Here is a 17422-nt window from a genome sequence, read left to right as displayed (position 1 = left end):
TACGATTCTGGAATAAAGTGGAATATCCACTTCTACTGACCCAGGCTTACTTTAATGAAGAGGACTCAACGTCTTCTTCCTGTACTAAGACTGTACGACGGTGTAGACCTCTACAGTCAAAGACATTGCAAACCAACTCCACTTGAGATCTTGAGGTAAAACGTATGTGGGGCACAAATGAAGTAAAACAGCTTTTGATCAGCAGCACTTGAGTCAGAACAAATGCCATTTTGTAGTTAGTAACCTCATTCTACCACTATACCAGTGATACCAGTTGGACACAGGCCCTTAGTGCTGAAAGTTAGCCACATATTCCAAAACCTGTTCCACAAACTGGATTCTCAAACAAATAAGTTAACATCTTCAGAAAAGCTCTCCAAAAGGTTTTTGTCATTGACCTATTCTTTGCTTGAGATGGTACTGCACTAGTAGTTTCTGTACTCCATTGGCCATGGGTACTGTGTGAATACTGCTTGCTTTGTAATTTTAGTTTAATTGCTCTTATACAGTTTCTTTTTTTATTAAACCACTTATAGTGATTACGTTTACAGTGATCAACCGCTTATATGGATCAAAAAGTGTGTGACAAAATAATTTTAATACAAATGGTGTACAGTCATTAAGTAGCCCATTTACAGAAATCATTTTTGGTCTATTTCTTGGTGAAAAAATCGTAATATTTAATGAATCTTTTTATTTTCAAAGCCTGTTAATAAATTTAGAAATGCACTGAAACCAATGCCAAGCTGTGGCTAGTAGTTGCACTACTGACATTATTGTTATTGTAAACAGCACAATACTGTTTTAGGCTATAGCCTAATTATAATTTGGACTACACTAAGCTATATTTTAAATAAAGTACTGCACTGTATAACTTTATAGTGTATTTGAATTATACAGAGTATAGTAGTACTAATTTAATTTGTACAGTAATTTGAAAAGCTGTACTGTATTTTAAAACAGTTAATAATATTTAGTAAATAGCGAAAGCTGTCTGTTTCATTTTTCATTGTAATAAATGTAAAATTAAAATAATAAATAAAAATTATACATCTGGTGCATATTATATTCCTAAATCTAGGACACTGCAACACACTGATTTGATGAGGCAACAGTCGGTGCCAACCACTGAGCCATGATGCTGCTCATCTGCATGACCACAGGATCCATAGACAAGGCCCCTAATAAACTATCCTCCTGGATTAAATTGTGGAGTTGTTCACCTATATGCAATAATAACTAATACCTCCAGTCTACTATGCTCAGTGATAGTTGGATCTCGCTGGATTATGACGCCTGACAGCAGCAGGGTATTTAGGCTGTTTGAGGGACAGGGGCGAAAAAAAGGGCACCAGCTATATATGGTGCAGTATATTGCACTGTATCACTTTATCATGTTTTTTTCACTGGAAGTGTCCCCTAGAGGACCCTTGAACATCAGCTTTGTCGTCTATTTTGCTTTAAATGTGACCTTAATTTACTTACTGAACATTATGCTGTATGACCAGTATAAAAAGAGAAGAAAGTTACATGACCAGGCAAGGCCGAAGGCATTCAGCGCTGGAGAAATGTCAGAGATTTGAAATCTGGGTGGCAGAGCGTGAGAGAGTATTTGGCAGTGGAGATCAAATCTCAACAATCCTTCTGCAGAATCATTTACTCTCCCTTTAATCGAACTTCAAGATGAAAACATAAAACACCTCTTTATATCCATTATCAATGTCCACAAAAACAAACCAAAAAAACATCAGTTCTAGATTGGATGGCATAATTCAAAACTGGATGATATACAGACTTAAAACCTTCAGATACATATTACATCTATACATTATGCAGAGGTTCTCCATGGTTAAGTGTATATTGCAATTTTAAAAGACCTATTTTGCTAAAACAGACAAAACCATTTTCAGACAACATGCATTTTTAGTTGTTAAATCATTACACAAAAGCCCCTTTTCAACAGAGATCCCACAATAGTGCTTTAAAGTCATAATGCCGGTTTTGCTTTGTGGTGATTCTCAAGAACTCATTAAGGCCATACTCCTGAGCTACACTTTTAAATGTGACAGGTCTTGTTGACAGGTTTTTAATGTTTTGTTCTCTTATTAAAAAGGTGGACGGCTGTCTACCGATTCAGGGTCTGGATCAGTCTGAAAAAGCAAGGCAGGATGAAGTGATTTTAAGGCAAACAATGTTTTACAACTTTATCCTGAGTTTATGTAACCAGATCTATTTCCAGGAACACGTGTATGTGTAGAAACTTTACAACAAAGTACATCTGAATGAGGGCAAGGTGTGCAGAGTTCATTTCTTGTATCTTCCCAGGTGTTCTCGGGCAATGATGAGTCTTTGGATTTGAGCTGTGCCCTCGTAGATCTGCAAAGGAAATTAGAAACATTTTTTAAAAAGTTTAAAAAGTTTTACCAAATGCCTCTGCTAGCAGTGATTAGATGCACAACCTAACCCACCTGGTAGATCTTGGCATCTCTCATCAGCTTCTCTACGGGGTATTCACTGTTGAAGCCGTTGCCTCCAAATACCTGAACAGCGTCAGAAGCCACCTGATTGGCGATGTCTCCAGCGAATGCCTTGGCGATGGAGGCGTAGTAGGTATTTTTACGGCCCTGGTCCACTTCCCAGGCCGCCCTCTGGTACGCCATCCTGGCCAATTCCACCTTCATTGCCATCTCAGCCAGGAGGAAAGACACAGCCTGATGCTGTGAAAAAGGAGGAGACAGAGGGACCTGTTGATCCTGTACTCATCTTTGTATTTTTAACACTGTGCAGCTGTGTGGTCACCTGACAGTCAGCCATCACAATAGTTAAAGTAATGACAGTATTGCCATTGCTGTATTTTTTTAACTCAAAATGGGCTTTATCGGAACATGTCGGTGTCTACTTGCAAAAACATGAAGCAAACAAACCTCAGCAATAACTTTGCCAAAGGTCTTCCTCTCCAGGGCATAATTGGTAGCTTCCTCAAGTGCCCTCTGTGCCAGGCCTGTAGCTCCTGCTGCCACCTGCATTGCATTAATTATATTAGTAAACATCATACACAAAAATCTTCAGTGACAAATACTATTAAACATGACTATTCCATTTACAATGTTTGTATTTACAAAGCTTAAAATTGTTTGGTTTTAGCAATGGAATATCAGTGTTGAAAGATGTACAAATGCCTTTTAATTTGATGATGTCTTTGATGCTCTGTATAAACCTATGAGCAGAGGTGAACTTATTATTAGTCTGTGGACATGAAACTCCTGGAGCATATCAGTTTAAAGTTAAAGTTTTAGATCAAAGTTTTTTCGTCCACACAAATCCAAATGGTGCATTTTCTGCTTTGACAAGGCCAGCTCAAAAGATGCATTTTTAATAGACATTTAGGAAAGATGTTTGGGAGAACAGAGCTGCTGATTACGCACTAAAAGTCCTGTACTGTAAATATGGACAAACTGCAAGAGTTTTGCACTTCAAGTGTTTTTTCTGACACAGACCCAGATATCTGTACTCCGGGCCCATTTTAAAACTTTTTTAATAAACATATTCTTTTAAATAACTGAACGATTGTTAGTGAGCCATCTTTGGAGTAACATGAGGCATTTATGCATGGTATTACAACTGATCTACAGTTAGAAGACTTACTGGTGGCCTAGTGTTGTCGAAGGCACCCATGGCAATTTTGAAGCCAGATCCCTCTGCAATCAGGACATTCTCCTTCGGTATTCTTACATCCTCAAAGGTGATGCCTCTGGTGTCTGAGCACCTCTGGCCCATGTTCATCTCCTACAAACACAAAACAAACACAAGGACATGCTATCTTGTGATGCACATGGGGCACTTGTGTACTCAGGGCGGTTGTGGCTCAGGAGGTAGAGCGGGTTGGCTGTTGAAGTGTCACTTGGGCAAGATACTGAACCCCGATTTGCCCCTGGCGGCTATTCCGCTAGTATGTGTGAATGTTAGTTTCTGTTTGAGCACTTGTGTATGGTACAGATGTAGTGTAAAAGCGCTTTGAGTGGTCGAAAAGACTAGCTATAAATAATTACATTTGTGGGGTAACTCTTGGCTGGATATGGAATATAACATAATTCTATCTAATAATAATTTATACAGCACTAATCTGAAAGCAGTTTTTATAATAATAAACTTCACAGGGAGACAGATAATATTCCTCTCAACTCCAAGTCTCAAATCAGAGGGAGATTCAGCAGGTTTCTGTGTCTAAATCATATGGCTGCATTGTAAAATTATAAAAAAAATTATTAAAATAATTATGTCATTGTAAAATTATCATGGAGATTATTCTTTTGAGTTAATTGTTGTACTGATTATGAGGTTATTCATCATCTATAGTGTTTAGCACTTAATAACTTTTCATATAGCCCATACCGGCCTCTAAGAAAAATACTGACCTTAATACAAAACCAGTTAATGTGAAAAAAACAAACAATTCAGCTTTATCTTACCTTCCTTCCTATTTGAATTCCTGGAGTGTCAGTATCCACAATGAAGCCAGTAAAGGCTTTGCCAGCTGGACATTTCGGATCAGAGTTAGTGCGAGCCAGGAGGAAGTACCTAGGAATATTAAAGACATATAAATATTCAAATAACCATCAGAGCAGAAATATGTTTGTGTATTCATTACCTTTAAGGATATGTATACCATACCTTTCATTTGCTAAAATCACTGCATTGACCCTGCCTTTATTTGGGACAGGTGTCCATATGGGACAAGCCCTTAATTCCTCTTGCACAAAACTGAAATAAGTTACTATGAAACAGTATTTATTTATTAGTCAAAATGTGTCAAAATACACTCATTTGCAAGTTTATTAAGTGCACCTTGATTAAACTATTGTGGTCCAATCTGGAAGTCCTGTAATAAATTCTACCTGCATGAAAGTTGTAATCAAATCATCATAAAGTTGAATCTACGTAAACTTGCTACAGAGTGTGTATTCTGAGTAATGGTAGTGAGTACACACCAGTTAGCTTTCCCACCATTGGTGATCCACATCTTCTGTCCATTAACAACATACTCATCACCCATCTTCACAGCTCGGGTCTTGATGCCGGCCACATCAGAACCGGCCCCGGGCTCTGTGACACAGTACGCCTGCCGAAAAGTCAGTAATTAAGACTCTGATGTCATGCATGATGGAGAAGTAGGTTTCCATATTAAATGTTTCTGCAGGTGTAAGTACACAGTAGTAAAGTAGTACTATGATATGTCGGAGTTTATGTTCCTCCCTTTACAAGAAGGTAATTGATGTTTATTACAGAAAGTGCTGAAAAGAAACTTGCACTGAGATTATATCTCCTTGGCAACAGTGCAGCACTATGTGGCTAGATTCAACATTATTTTAGCAGCATGTTAAGGAGTTGCTGGGAAACTTTCTGTTTAGTGGGCCTGCAAACCCAAAGTCGTTCAGTTAACTATCATGGAACAAAGAATAACCTCAAATCCTGTCATTTGAGAAGCTGGAACAAGCAAATACATTTTGCTGCAAAATGGAATGAAATGATTATTTGATTATCAAAACAGTTAGCTTATTATTATTATTGACAGGATGGTGATGGCACGGTGGATAAGATACATCCCTTTGTTGTGAGAGACCCAGGTTCAATTCCACACTGTGACACATCCACCAATGTGTCCCTGAGCAGGACACTTAACCCCTAGTTGCTCCAGCGGTGTGCGACCACTGACATATATGTCGCTTTGGATAAAAAGTGTCAGCTAAATGAATAAATGTAATGTATTTTGACCTCTTCAGACTTTTTTCCCTTCTCCATGGAAGTAGGTGAAGTTGTGCTTTAAATCCCTACTTCGCTTTTACCAAATGTAATACTTACACACATAAGAGGCTCCTCAGTCAACCTTCCCAGGTATTTTTTCTTCTGTGTGTCACTGCCAGCTAAAATAACAGGCATTTGCTGTGTGGGAGAAACAGATCAAACTTCATTCAGACTGAACTTCAACTACTGTTATTAATCATTGTTATGACAAACCAAAAGGGCTTGCACATCATACTGATCAAAGAAAATTCTATCAATAATCAGTCAGTAGCATGTTACATAACACATACGTTATCGTATTATGGCCTTTTCACACGGGAAGCGACTCCGCCTGCGTGGTCGCTTGGCCCAGCGGGATTGCTCTGCGCCTCTCATGTGAACAGACAAGGAGACAAGCGCTCCTAAACGGCAGGCGCACTGTGCATAGTAACCATGGCAATGGCTTCTGTGTGCTTAATCGATGCAGCCTAATTAACTTTAGTTAATAATATTAATAGTTAATAATTATACATAACTTTACCTGATACATTCAGTTTTGCGGGTTTGCGCTGCCATGTGAACTCCTTCCTGTTGATGTCCTAATAACTATTTAGTAAACAGTAGGCCTAACAGATCCTGGAAACTCACAAACAGCGAGGATCAGTCTCTCTTCCAATGATTTGAGCTGCGCGTCGCGTCCAAAAAGCTGAAGACAATTCAACTGTGGCAGGAGGGGGCATGTGCGTGAGACAAGCACAACCGGGAACACGCCTGCTTGTCGCTACGCCTGTCGCAATGCCCGCGCCTCCCTTCCCACACGCTCGCCTCTCACTGAAAATGAATTACGAGGTGCGTAAATCGCTTCCCGTTTGAAAATGCCTTTAAAATGCATAACCTTTGCTATGTTTATGGCTAGCGTTCACATTACTGCGGAGTTTTCAAACCCCTAAAACCGAAAGACGCTTTTTTTTTTAGTCTGGTCGGGCGAAAACTGAGACGTTTGAAAACGATGACACAGATACCCACGTTCGCTTCCTGTTTTGGTCTTATCTAATCTCTATACAGATATCTGCATTTGAATGTCAAGCGTCATTACTCTAAAAGTAGACTGTATTTTTTGTGATTTGAATGAACTGACTCTAAAAAACTGGTGAAGAAGCTACTGAATGACTTGCAACATTGATAAGTGAAAACTTACTCCCAGAGAGTTTGCTTCAATAGCAGTCTGTACACCTGTGCAGCCATAAGCCAACTCTTCTGTGATGAGGCAGTTGTCAAAGATCGACAAGCCCATTCCACCTGAACACAAGAGGGACAAGCTTAACAGGGTTTTCTCCACCGTCTTTTCAAATAAAAGTAAGCCAACTAGCCACACTGACATAATACGTAAGCAGAGGTGCAACTTTACCCAGCAAATTCAATATGAACATATTAAGTGTGGCTATTATTTACAATCACATACAAACTAAACTGATGTAAGAAAAGATGTGTGAGGATCTGCCTACCACTACGGGGGAACCCAGCGTAACGTTATGCTAGAGTTTAAAACACGGCAGGTAATTCAGAAATAATCAACGAGCAAGAAAAGAACGTACCATATTCCTGTGGAATGTGACCGTTCATCAGACCAAGCTCCCACGCTTTCCTGATGATGGGGACAGGATACTGCACAATGACAGGACATTCAAGAGTTACTCAAACTTATTTAAAAAGAAAATCCTAAGCCCTAATTAAAGAGATCTCTTAACTGATCCACCGAGGGTACATTCAGTTTACAGCAGCAGAGGCAGGCTGAGATGTAAGTAAACAGATAAAAGAACTCTTTGAATGAAGTAAAAATAATGATTTGTTTAAATGTAGAGAGACGACATCATAAAGCTATATACAATATATACATTATAATACTTTATTCATAAGTGAATTGTGCAAAATAATTCCAGTAGCAGCGGCCATGATATATTGCATAAGCACAAACTGTGGTAAAAGACAAACAACCGATCCCTTGTTGGCACAAACAAGTGCCTAAAGTAATTTGTCTTGCTCTTAGAGGGAATTAGTCTACGACAGCCAAATTTCACCTCAGGGCAGTGCTTTTAAACCTGAAATCTCTTATTAAAATCAGGGAGTATCACTGTGTATACACAGAGATGTATTTATTCAGTCTAATAGCACTGACATCCATAAACTAACAGTTAGTTTTACAATATGTTTGGTTCTCACTGTTTAACATTATTTTTGTACAACCCATTGTACTGCTGTCCTATGTTCATATGACACAGTAAATATTGCATACCCTGAAAGGTCATGAGGATTTGAGGCATGTGCACCTACACAGACACAAAATCTGTTGCATTTTGCAGTTTTAACGTCAGTAATTTAATGTCAAAGTCAAGCTGCATTTACTCTTTCATATACACGTTACTGTAGTCTAATGTCCGGGCTATACTCACTTCACCGCTCCTGTCATATTCAGGTGCAGCAGGGACGATCTCTTCACGTGCAAACTTCCTCGCCAGCTGTTGGAACTCCTTTTGCTGATCCGTCAGCTCTGTAAGATTTTAAGACTTTGAAGATATAGGTCTGTTTAAAACAATACTCACATGCCCATATGGACACTAAAAGATTTATTGTCCGTGGTATTTATTCTTTCACTCCATATTGGGTGGGTAAAAATCAAGTCCTAAAGCGATTTAGATTTAATTATAAAGCGAATATATTTTTGCACAGAATGAGGACAGTGGGTTTTGTCCCGTCACTTACACTGGAGTCGATTAAGGAAGGGAAGCTACAATTACAGTGACCAATAACTCTTTCAGTGTACATATGGACATGCGAATATTTCAAGTGAGATGTGAAAAATTTACAGTACGGCCTACTCACCAAACGAGTAGCCGAGGGATGCAGAGTGGCTGCTGTGAGAGGCTGCAACGCTTGCAGCAGCACTGGAGCTCTGCAGGCGGATCCCAGACCGCACACTGGCTTTGAGCAACTGTGCACGGACGGGGAAATCAGCAACATACAACAAAGTTAATTTTAAAAAGGGCCCCTCCACAATGCATGATGATTTACTAACTTGTTACTAAATCATTAGTTAACCCTAGTTTGTGCCTTTCATGTATTACCATCACATTTGAGTCACAGAGCTAAACATCTCCATAACAGATTGCCTCTCAAGTGAAGGTCCAGAATCCTTAAAAAAATATTCTGCTCCATAATAAAAAAAAACATCAGGCACATACAGTATGCCCTTGTTCTTTATGTACAACACACACACAAGAAAATCATGAAACAATATTTTGTAAGAAAATATAAAATAATATAAAGGAGCATCTGTATAGACAAATATAACTGATAATAACCTTTAATAATTTGGGTTCAATGTAAAGCTAAGACACACCTGAGAGCCCACTTTATTAGGTACACCTTTACAATCTAATGCAGCGCTGTCCTAACATCTGTCTTTATGAGGCTCATAATGCAGTGTTTAGTGATTTTGTCAACAATGTACAGATTAATATATGTTCATCGTTGAAGGACTACATTATATTGAGAGGTGTTTATAATATTTTGTACTTCCGATTATATACACGAGGGGGGCAGAATTTTAGAAACACCTCTCTTTTATAAAGGTAACTTAAGTTAACTAATTCTTAACTAAACAGACATGAGCTAAACAGGCTTAGCTCTGTCCTGTTCTCACCTCCCCCAACAGCTACAGATGTCCCCCTCCCCTTGGCTGCCATGTCATGAGTTGTGTCACATGCAGTTCTCAGATGACACTGCAATTGTGGGGTGTATTAGTATAGGAGCCAGGTGGAGGATTTTGTGACATGGTGCGGGTCTGTTGGTGGTGGACTTACAGAAACCACAGACTGTATACATGGACATAGGGTTTGGAGCATCCTGCCCATACATCAGACCGACTCAAACGTGAACAGGGCTCGCTGCTGTCAATCATGACCTGAAACACTTTATTTCATCGAATAACTAGTTAAAACCAAACTTAGAATAAACATATTGAACGTGCATCAGCATGATGAGAACTCCCTAAAATGACAGAAACCATCTCTGTGGAAGAAAAGGTTCAAGTGTACTTTTTTAGTTTCATCAATGTCCCATCTTCAAATATGGAGGAATTTATGACTTATACTGCAGCCAGCCACCAGAGGGCGATGGAGACGTCTTGGTTTTACTTTTGTAACGCTGTCATGTCGTCCATCTTTAGTCTATGGTTTGCGTTCACAGATTTGTCTACACATTTACAAATCTCACATACACTTGCGAATCTGAATACGGATTTTGAGATGTTTATGATTGATTACGCGCACACGGGTTCTGATGTCACATTTGCAGATGCATGTAACCTTACACATGCACAAACCTTAGTAATTACGCATTAAGGGATTCTTTTACAAAAATTGAAACAAACACGGAGTTAGACAACGTTTATGTCAGTTACGCAAATCTCGACTAACATGTGTAAATAGTTCTGCATATAGACGTTAATGTATAATATACAAGTTAGTTAGCGTGAATGAGAAAGCGTCTTCAAATGTGTTTTAACCTTTGAAGCTGTTTGCCAGCTAACGTTAGCAAAGGACGTAATGTTAGCTAGCAAAGCTTCACTTCACTGACTCAAAAAAGGGAAATGTAACGTTGAGTAACGAGGACAACGAGCTGCGACGACCAATCATTGATAACTACAACTATCAAAATATGCTCAAGTATTATAGCTAATATTAACCCACGTACCTTGTTGAACAGCATCTTTGTGTCACCAGCAGACAGGACGCATAAACAGACTTCACCACTACCTTTGCCCCAATTATTAGTGTATGCAGTCTCGGCCAATCACAGCAGAGGGATTGATCACATGTCATTTCTCTGCATCCGGAAAATGACTTTTGCCCAGTTTGTTATTGTTACCCAACCTAACCTCTGTGTCTTACACGTCTCACACTCATAAACTGAACTGTTCCGCTGCTACTACCAATACTACTGCAGATACTAGTGGTAACACTTCTGTTTATACCCCGATACTATTTCTACCAGCAATCATGGTAATGTTTATGCTTATAAATCATAGATATCACAAAGGTTGTAATATTGTCAATGACAATGATTACACCTGGCTGTAATTATTTTAAAATATCACAATGGTTTGTACTCAGATGACTAAAAGTAACAATACAACAGTGAAAAAATACCACATTGATTACAAGTAAAATACCAACATTGAAAAAAATAACATGTTTAAAAACATAATCAGCTAAATGTACTTGATGTTTCAAAAGTACTCATAATACAGGAAAACATTACCCTGTTTAGTGATTTATTATTATTACATATTATATTACTGAATTACTATTACTGATGTATGAATGTGTACTCAGCATTTTACTGTTGTAGTTAGGGAGATTTCTAATCATTATACACACACACACACACACACACACACACACACACACACACACACACACACACAGTGGTGTCAAGTAGTGTTATTATGGTAAGGATGGTCTCAAGCAAGGAGAAGGTCCTGAACGATACATATTCACATTTTCTTTCGTTTTCTTTGTTGTTTAAGTGCATAATACTAATAAAATAAATTTAATAATAAAAATAACAATAGTAATAGTAATCAATGTTATTATTATTCGTACTGCCTTACCTGCCACCAAACTAATTCGTCAAAATGCTATAAAGGCAAAAAAAAATTATTTTCACTGAGGGGTAATTTGTTGCACAGCTAGCAGTACATTCAGCACGTTAAACAACACATAAACCACACACACACAAACAAACAAATAAATAAATTACCCACTGCTGTTCCGAAGGCTGATGGCAGCAGGGACAAATTAGTTTTAGTTTATATCTACAACCAGATGGGAACAATCTGAACTCACTGAACCAGAGTTATACTGCTGTGTTATAGCAAACGTGCTAGTTAAACTATTTCAGTGACTGAAACATGGAAATAGGCCACCGTTATTACCATTCGACTGCAACAACAATTGAATTATCTTTATTGCCTACAATCAAGTGCATTCATTTAGTTTATTAGAATCAGAATCAGAATCAGAATCAGAATCCACTCTATTACCAGGTATGTGTACACATACGAGGAATTCGACTCAGGATTATACATTGCTCACGATGTGCTTACTTGTACAAAAATACCATAATACAATAATAAAATAATAATAAAATAAAATCAGACACAAACTACAGTATAGACAACACTAATATACACACTATGAACAAAACAATATAGACATATTGACAAATAGTGCAGTGATCAGAGTGCAAAGGCTGCAAGCGTAAACTATTATTCTCATTATGTACATGTTGAAGGTGGATATGATATACAGGTACACATACACATACATGCATACATGTACACATGTACACAGTGTGATGGAACATAGTGCAAAGGATGCTGGAAAAAATAAATAAGACCTATGACCTGAGGTAGGTGTATTGGTATACAGTATATACAATATGACATAGTATGAACATAGTATGAACAGCACTGAAATAGAGAATGGTGAATAAATAAATAATAAGTGGAAACCAGTAAACAGGTGCTGATTAGAGACAGAGTTACTGGGTTATTGCACAGGAATTGTTCCTGACACTGTGAGTCAGAAATCAGCTGTTCATCAGAGTGATGGCTTATGGCTTGTGGGAAGAAACTGTTCCTGTGTCTGTTGGTTTTGGCGTACAGAGCTCTGTAGCGTCTACCAGAGGGGTAAAGCTGGAACACATTGTGTCCGGGGTGAGATGGATCTGCAGTGATGTGTCCTGCCCGTTTCCTGACTCTGGAAATGTAGAAGTCCTGAATGGAGGGCAGGTTGGCACCGATTATTTTTTCTGCAGTCCTGACTGTACGTTGTAGTCTGTCTCTGTCCTTTTTGGTGGCAGATCCAAACCAGACAGTGATGCAGGTGCAGAGAACAGACTGGATGATGGATGTGTAGAAGTGGATCAGCAGCTCCTTAGGCAGGTTGAGCTTCCTGAGCTGGCGCAGGAAGTATATCCTCTGCTGGGCCTTCTCGATGATGCTGTCAGTGTTGGGCTCCCACTTCAGGTGAGCTGGGTGAGTTTGGTGCTGAGGATGTCCGGGATGATGGTGTTGAACGCCGAGCTGAAGTCCACGAACAGGATCCTTGCATATGTCCCTGGAGAGTTGAGGTGTTGCAGGATGTAATGCAGACCCAAGTTGACAGCATCATCCACAGACCTGTTCGCCCTGTAGACAAACTGCAGGGGGTCCAGCAAGGGGCCTGTAATGTCCTTCAGGTGGGCCAACACCAGTCTTTCAAAGGACTTCATGACTACAGATGTCAGGACGACGGGCCTGTAGTCATTTAGTCCAGAGATGGAGGGTTTTTGGGGACCGGGATGACTGTGGAGCGTTTGAAGGACTTCACACAGCTCCAGTGATTTGTTGAAGATCTGAGTGAAGATGGGGGCAAGCTGGTGTGCAGGCAGGATGGGGAGACAACGTCAGGTCCAGGAGCCTTCCTGATCTTCTGCCTCTGGAAGAGGTGGCTCACGTCCTCTTCACAGATCTTGAGTGCAGGTGAGAGGTCAGAGGGGGAAGGTGACTGTTTGAAGATTGCGTTGGAGTGGGGGAGAGGTGTGACTCTGGGCTTTTCAAACCTACAGTAGAAACCATTCAGCTCGTCTGCCAGTCGTTGAGTACCAGCAGTGTTGGGGGATGGTCTCTTGTAGTTTGTGAGTGTCTGTAGGTATCCTTTCAGCATAGCACCTCTTTGCAGCTTTGACCTCTTTGGTCATTGTGTTCCTGGCCTGGTTGTACAAGACTCTGTCCCCACTTCTGAAGGCCTCCTCCTTGGTCTGATGAAGCTGCTTGAGTTTCGCTGTGAACCAGGGTTTCTGGTTGTTGTATGTGCAGAAGGTTTTAGTCGGCGCTATGATAAGCGCAGACAGAAATAGGTTGCAAAGGAAATGCCCTCCAACACAAAATCCAACACAGACACGTGTATGAACTTTGATCTTTCACCAAACTTATTGCTCAATAGGTCTGTTCACCATTGATTCCTCATGTCTTATTCTATCACAACACAAATTTGGTGGCTAAAGTTTCACAGCACCAATTTGGAGAAATCTTACGTTAAAATCCCATGCAACACCAAAAATTACACAAACACATTTCTTCATGGTTTACTGTTGTCATGGCACCTGCTTCATAATGTCTAGTTCAATGTCGAATTGACATTTCACTTCAGAAACCTGGAGAAATCTCACATCTCATTTGAAACAGAATGTCACCCCAAATAACATGATAACCCATTCATAGTTTACTCATATTTCAACACCCTTTTCATAATCTGTAGAAGTTTACTAAAAAATTTTTTATGATGACCATGAATATAAAGGAGCTCAAAGCTGCAAAAAGGAGCTACTCTGAAAAGCTAAAAAAAACAACTGTGGAAAATCATCATCTGGCTGACGACCTGAATGTGTTTTACTGTAGATCTGAGAAGCCCACATTCACACCTCTCTCCAACATCAAGCAGACACATTCACCCCCACCAAACCCAACAGGGACAGACTACAACGGACAGTCAGGACTGCAGACAGGATCACTGGTGCCAACCTGCCCTCCATTAGCGACTTAAACATGTCCAGAGTCAGAAACAGGGGAGGAAATACCACGGCAGATCCATCTCATCCCGGACACAACCTGTTCCAGCTTCTCCCCACAGGGAGGCACTACAGAACACTGCAGCCTATGCAGTATTTTGATATGGATTGATTTGCATGGGCTGTAAGCTGTAATCATAAAGATTAAAACTAAAAAAGGCCTGAAATATTTCACTTTATGTGTAATGAATCTACAATGTATGAAAGTTTCACTTTTTCACTTAAATTACAGAAAAGAATGGACTTTTCCACAATATTCTTCTTTTCTGAGATGCACCTATATTTACCACGTACTAGCAGTTGAGTACTGCATAATTAGTAGTGCAATACTGCATAATTACCGCACAAAAATATTTATTTATTCCAGCATCCTTTGAACTATTTCACTACACTATTGTCTTGCATTTACAAACGTTGCTGTTTATGTTTATGCTTTTTTGTAGACTGTGGTTTGCGTCCTGTTTGTTTATACTTGTTTTGTGTACACAGAAACTGAGACAAGAGCATATAATTATCAATCGCCTCTACTATGGAACCAGGTCCCAATTTGGGTTTGGGAATCGGACAGCATCACCACTTTTAAGGTTAGACTTAAGACTTTTCTGTTTAATAAAGCTTTTAGTTAGGGCAGGATTGAGCAAACTTTAAAATTTTAAATCATTTTATCATTTTATATTGTTGATTTTATTGTGATTGGAATTTATTTTGTGTTTTATTACATGCTTTCTGTATTTTATGGTTTATTTTATTTAATTTCAATGCATTTTGGGACCATGTCTTTGGTGATTTTGCACTTTAAATAAAACTTGACGGCACTGCGATGGACTGGCAACCTGTCCAGGGTGTACCCTGCCTTTCGCCCGCGACCCTGTACACAGGATAAGCGGTTGACGATGGATAGATGGATGGATAAAACTTGGCTTGACATTGTAAAACCAGAGTCAAATTTCTTGTAGGTATTGTGTACACATAGCTGACCTTTAAAAGTGATTCTGATAAAACCATGTTCAACCAAATCATTTACTGTATGTATTTTGAAAAATCTATAATAAAAACTCATCTGTAATTATTCAGTATTTACTAATACTGTATATCAACTTTCTTAACTTTCAATGGAATCCTATTTAGGATGACACTGAATATAACAAAAAAGATATAAAGTTATTTTACTGTACAGCTTTAAAATGGAAAGTCCCCTCAAATTACATTATAATCTATTCAGATTATATTCATCTCTAATCTCTCATAAAATCTTTTTTCTCAGATGTTTGCTAAATTTTTCTATGGAATCCTGTTCATGACAACCATGACTATAACCATGTACAATATGAAGTAACTTCACTGTACAATTTATTTATATACCAGCTATAGTTGGTAGCAGAAAACTCCATCACAAACACCTTCTGTACAACGCACAGCAACAACAGTGGCATTAACAACAGCAATAGTAGTAAAGTACATGCAATACTACTATACTCTAATAGCTCCATAACAGATTAATTGGTAATAGCAACTAATAGTAGTGATTGTAAATGCAATACAAATAATCAGATTAAGCTTTATTGCCAGGTATGTGTACACATATGAGGAATTTGACTCTGGACAATGCTCATGACGTGCTTATTTATACAGTCATACAATAAGATAATAATAAACAAACACAGGCTACAGTATAGAGAACACATATATACACACTATGAACAAAAGACAGATTGACACAATAGTGCGATGAACAGAGTGCAAAGGATGCAGGAGAAAAATTATTATTACCATTATTGTTATTATTATGTACATGTTGGAGTTAGATGTGATATACTGATGCACATACACATACAAGCATACATGTACACAGTGTGATGAGTGCAAAGAATACTGGAATAAATAAGTAGTATGTGTGGTGTTACGTACATGAGGTAGGTGGATTGGTATACAGTATATACAATATGACAATATGAATGACTCTGACTCTGGAAATGTATAAGTCCTGAATGGAGGGCAGGATGGTACGATGGTATGATCTTTTCTGCAGTCCTGACTGTCCGTTGTAGTCTGTACCTGTCCTTTTTGGTGGCAGATCCAAACCAGACAGTGATGGACGTCTAGAGGACAGACTGGATGAAGGCTGTGTAGAACTGGATCAGCAGGTCCTTAGGCAGGTTGAGCTTCCCGTCCGTGTTGGGCTCCCACTTCAGGTGAAACCTGAAGGATTCCACAGCACACACAGGGCTGTTGAGTATGGTGTTGGGGGACAGAGGGGGGGGGGGCTCCTCCTGAAGTCCACGGTCATCTCCACAGTTTTGAGCGTGTTAAGCTCCAGGTTGTTTTGACCGCACCAGAGAGCCAGCTGATCAACCTCCCGTCTGTAGGCCGACTCATCACCGTCCCGGATGAGGCTGATGACCGTTGTGTCGTCAGAAAACTTAACGAGTTTGGTGCTGAGGATGTCCGGGATGATGGTGTTGAACGCCGAGCTGAAGTCCACGAACAGGATCCTAGCATATGTCCCTGGAGAGTCGAGGTGTTGCAGGATGTGATGCAGACCCAGGTTGACAGCATCATCCACAAATAATAGTGGTATTCAAAGTATTAATGGAGGTTTCCATGGTAATAATAGCAGAATGATTGTTTACGAGTACGATAATAAAGCACTAACGGTTGTTATAACTGCAGACATGGTGGTGAACAACCCGGAGTCTGCACACATTCCCAGCGGAGAGACTGCATTTGCAGGAAAGCACTTGTTTAAAAAGAACATAACAGTATTTAGTTTATGGTGCCAGTTCAATTAAATGTTCTGATGGCCGGGGTAACACTCAAAATTCAACCCATTTCTGTCCAGCCTCATCATAAACTAAATAAATGCCCTTGAATGTATGCTATAAAGATAATCAAATAGCTGTTGTACGTTTGTGAACGTGTTTGCTAACTTACTAAGCCGTAGTGAAATGTTACCAGATTTGTGCCTGTG

The 17422-nt window shown here is 39.3% G+C and overlaps 1 protein-coding gene across 1 annotated transcript; it reads right to left on the bottom strand.

The window, feature by feature from the left end:
* Positions 1-1645: 1645 nt before the first annotated feature.
* acadm (acyl-CoA dehydrogenase medium chain) lies at positions 1646-10643 on the bottom strand. The gene is made up of 12 exons (XM_046052144.1): positions 10534-10643; positions 8662-8770; positions 8232-8329; positions 7377-7446; positions 6980-7080; positions 5860-5940; positions 4989-5119; positions 4470-4578; positions 3646-3786; positions 2925-3020; positions 2469-2717; positions 1646-2376 (listed from the first exon to the last, which is right to left on the bottom strand). The coding sequence occupies exons 1-12, from the start codon at positions 10546-10548 to the stop codon at positions 2305-2307; spliced, it is 1272 nt and encodes a 423-aa protein (XP_045908100.1). The 5' UTR covers positions 10549-10643; the 3' UTR covers positions 1646-2304.
* Positions 10644-17422: the final 6779 nt, after the last annotated feature.

Source organism: Micropterus dolomieu, linkage group LG06, assembly GCF_021292245.1.
Source record: "Micropterus dolomieu isolate WLL.071019.BEF.003 ecotype Adirondacks linkage group LG06, ASM2129224v1, whole genome shotgun sequence".
NCBI lineage: Eukaryota > Metazoa > Chordata > Actinopteri > Centrarchiformes > Centrarchidae > Micropterus > Micropterus dolomieu.
Note: the sequence above shows the minus strand (reverse complement) of the source record. Positions and strands in the feature narration are given on the sequence as shown.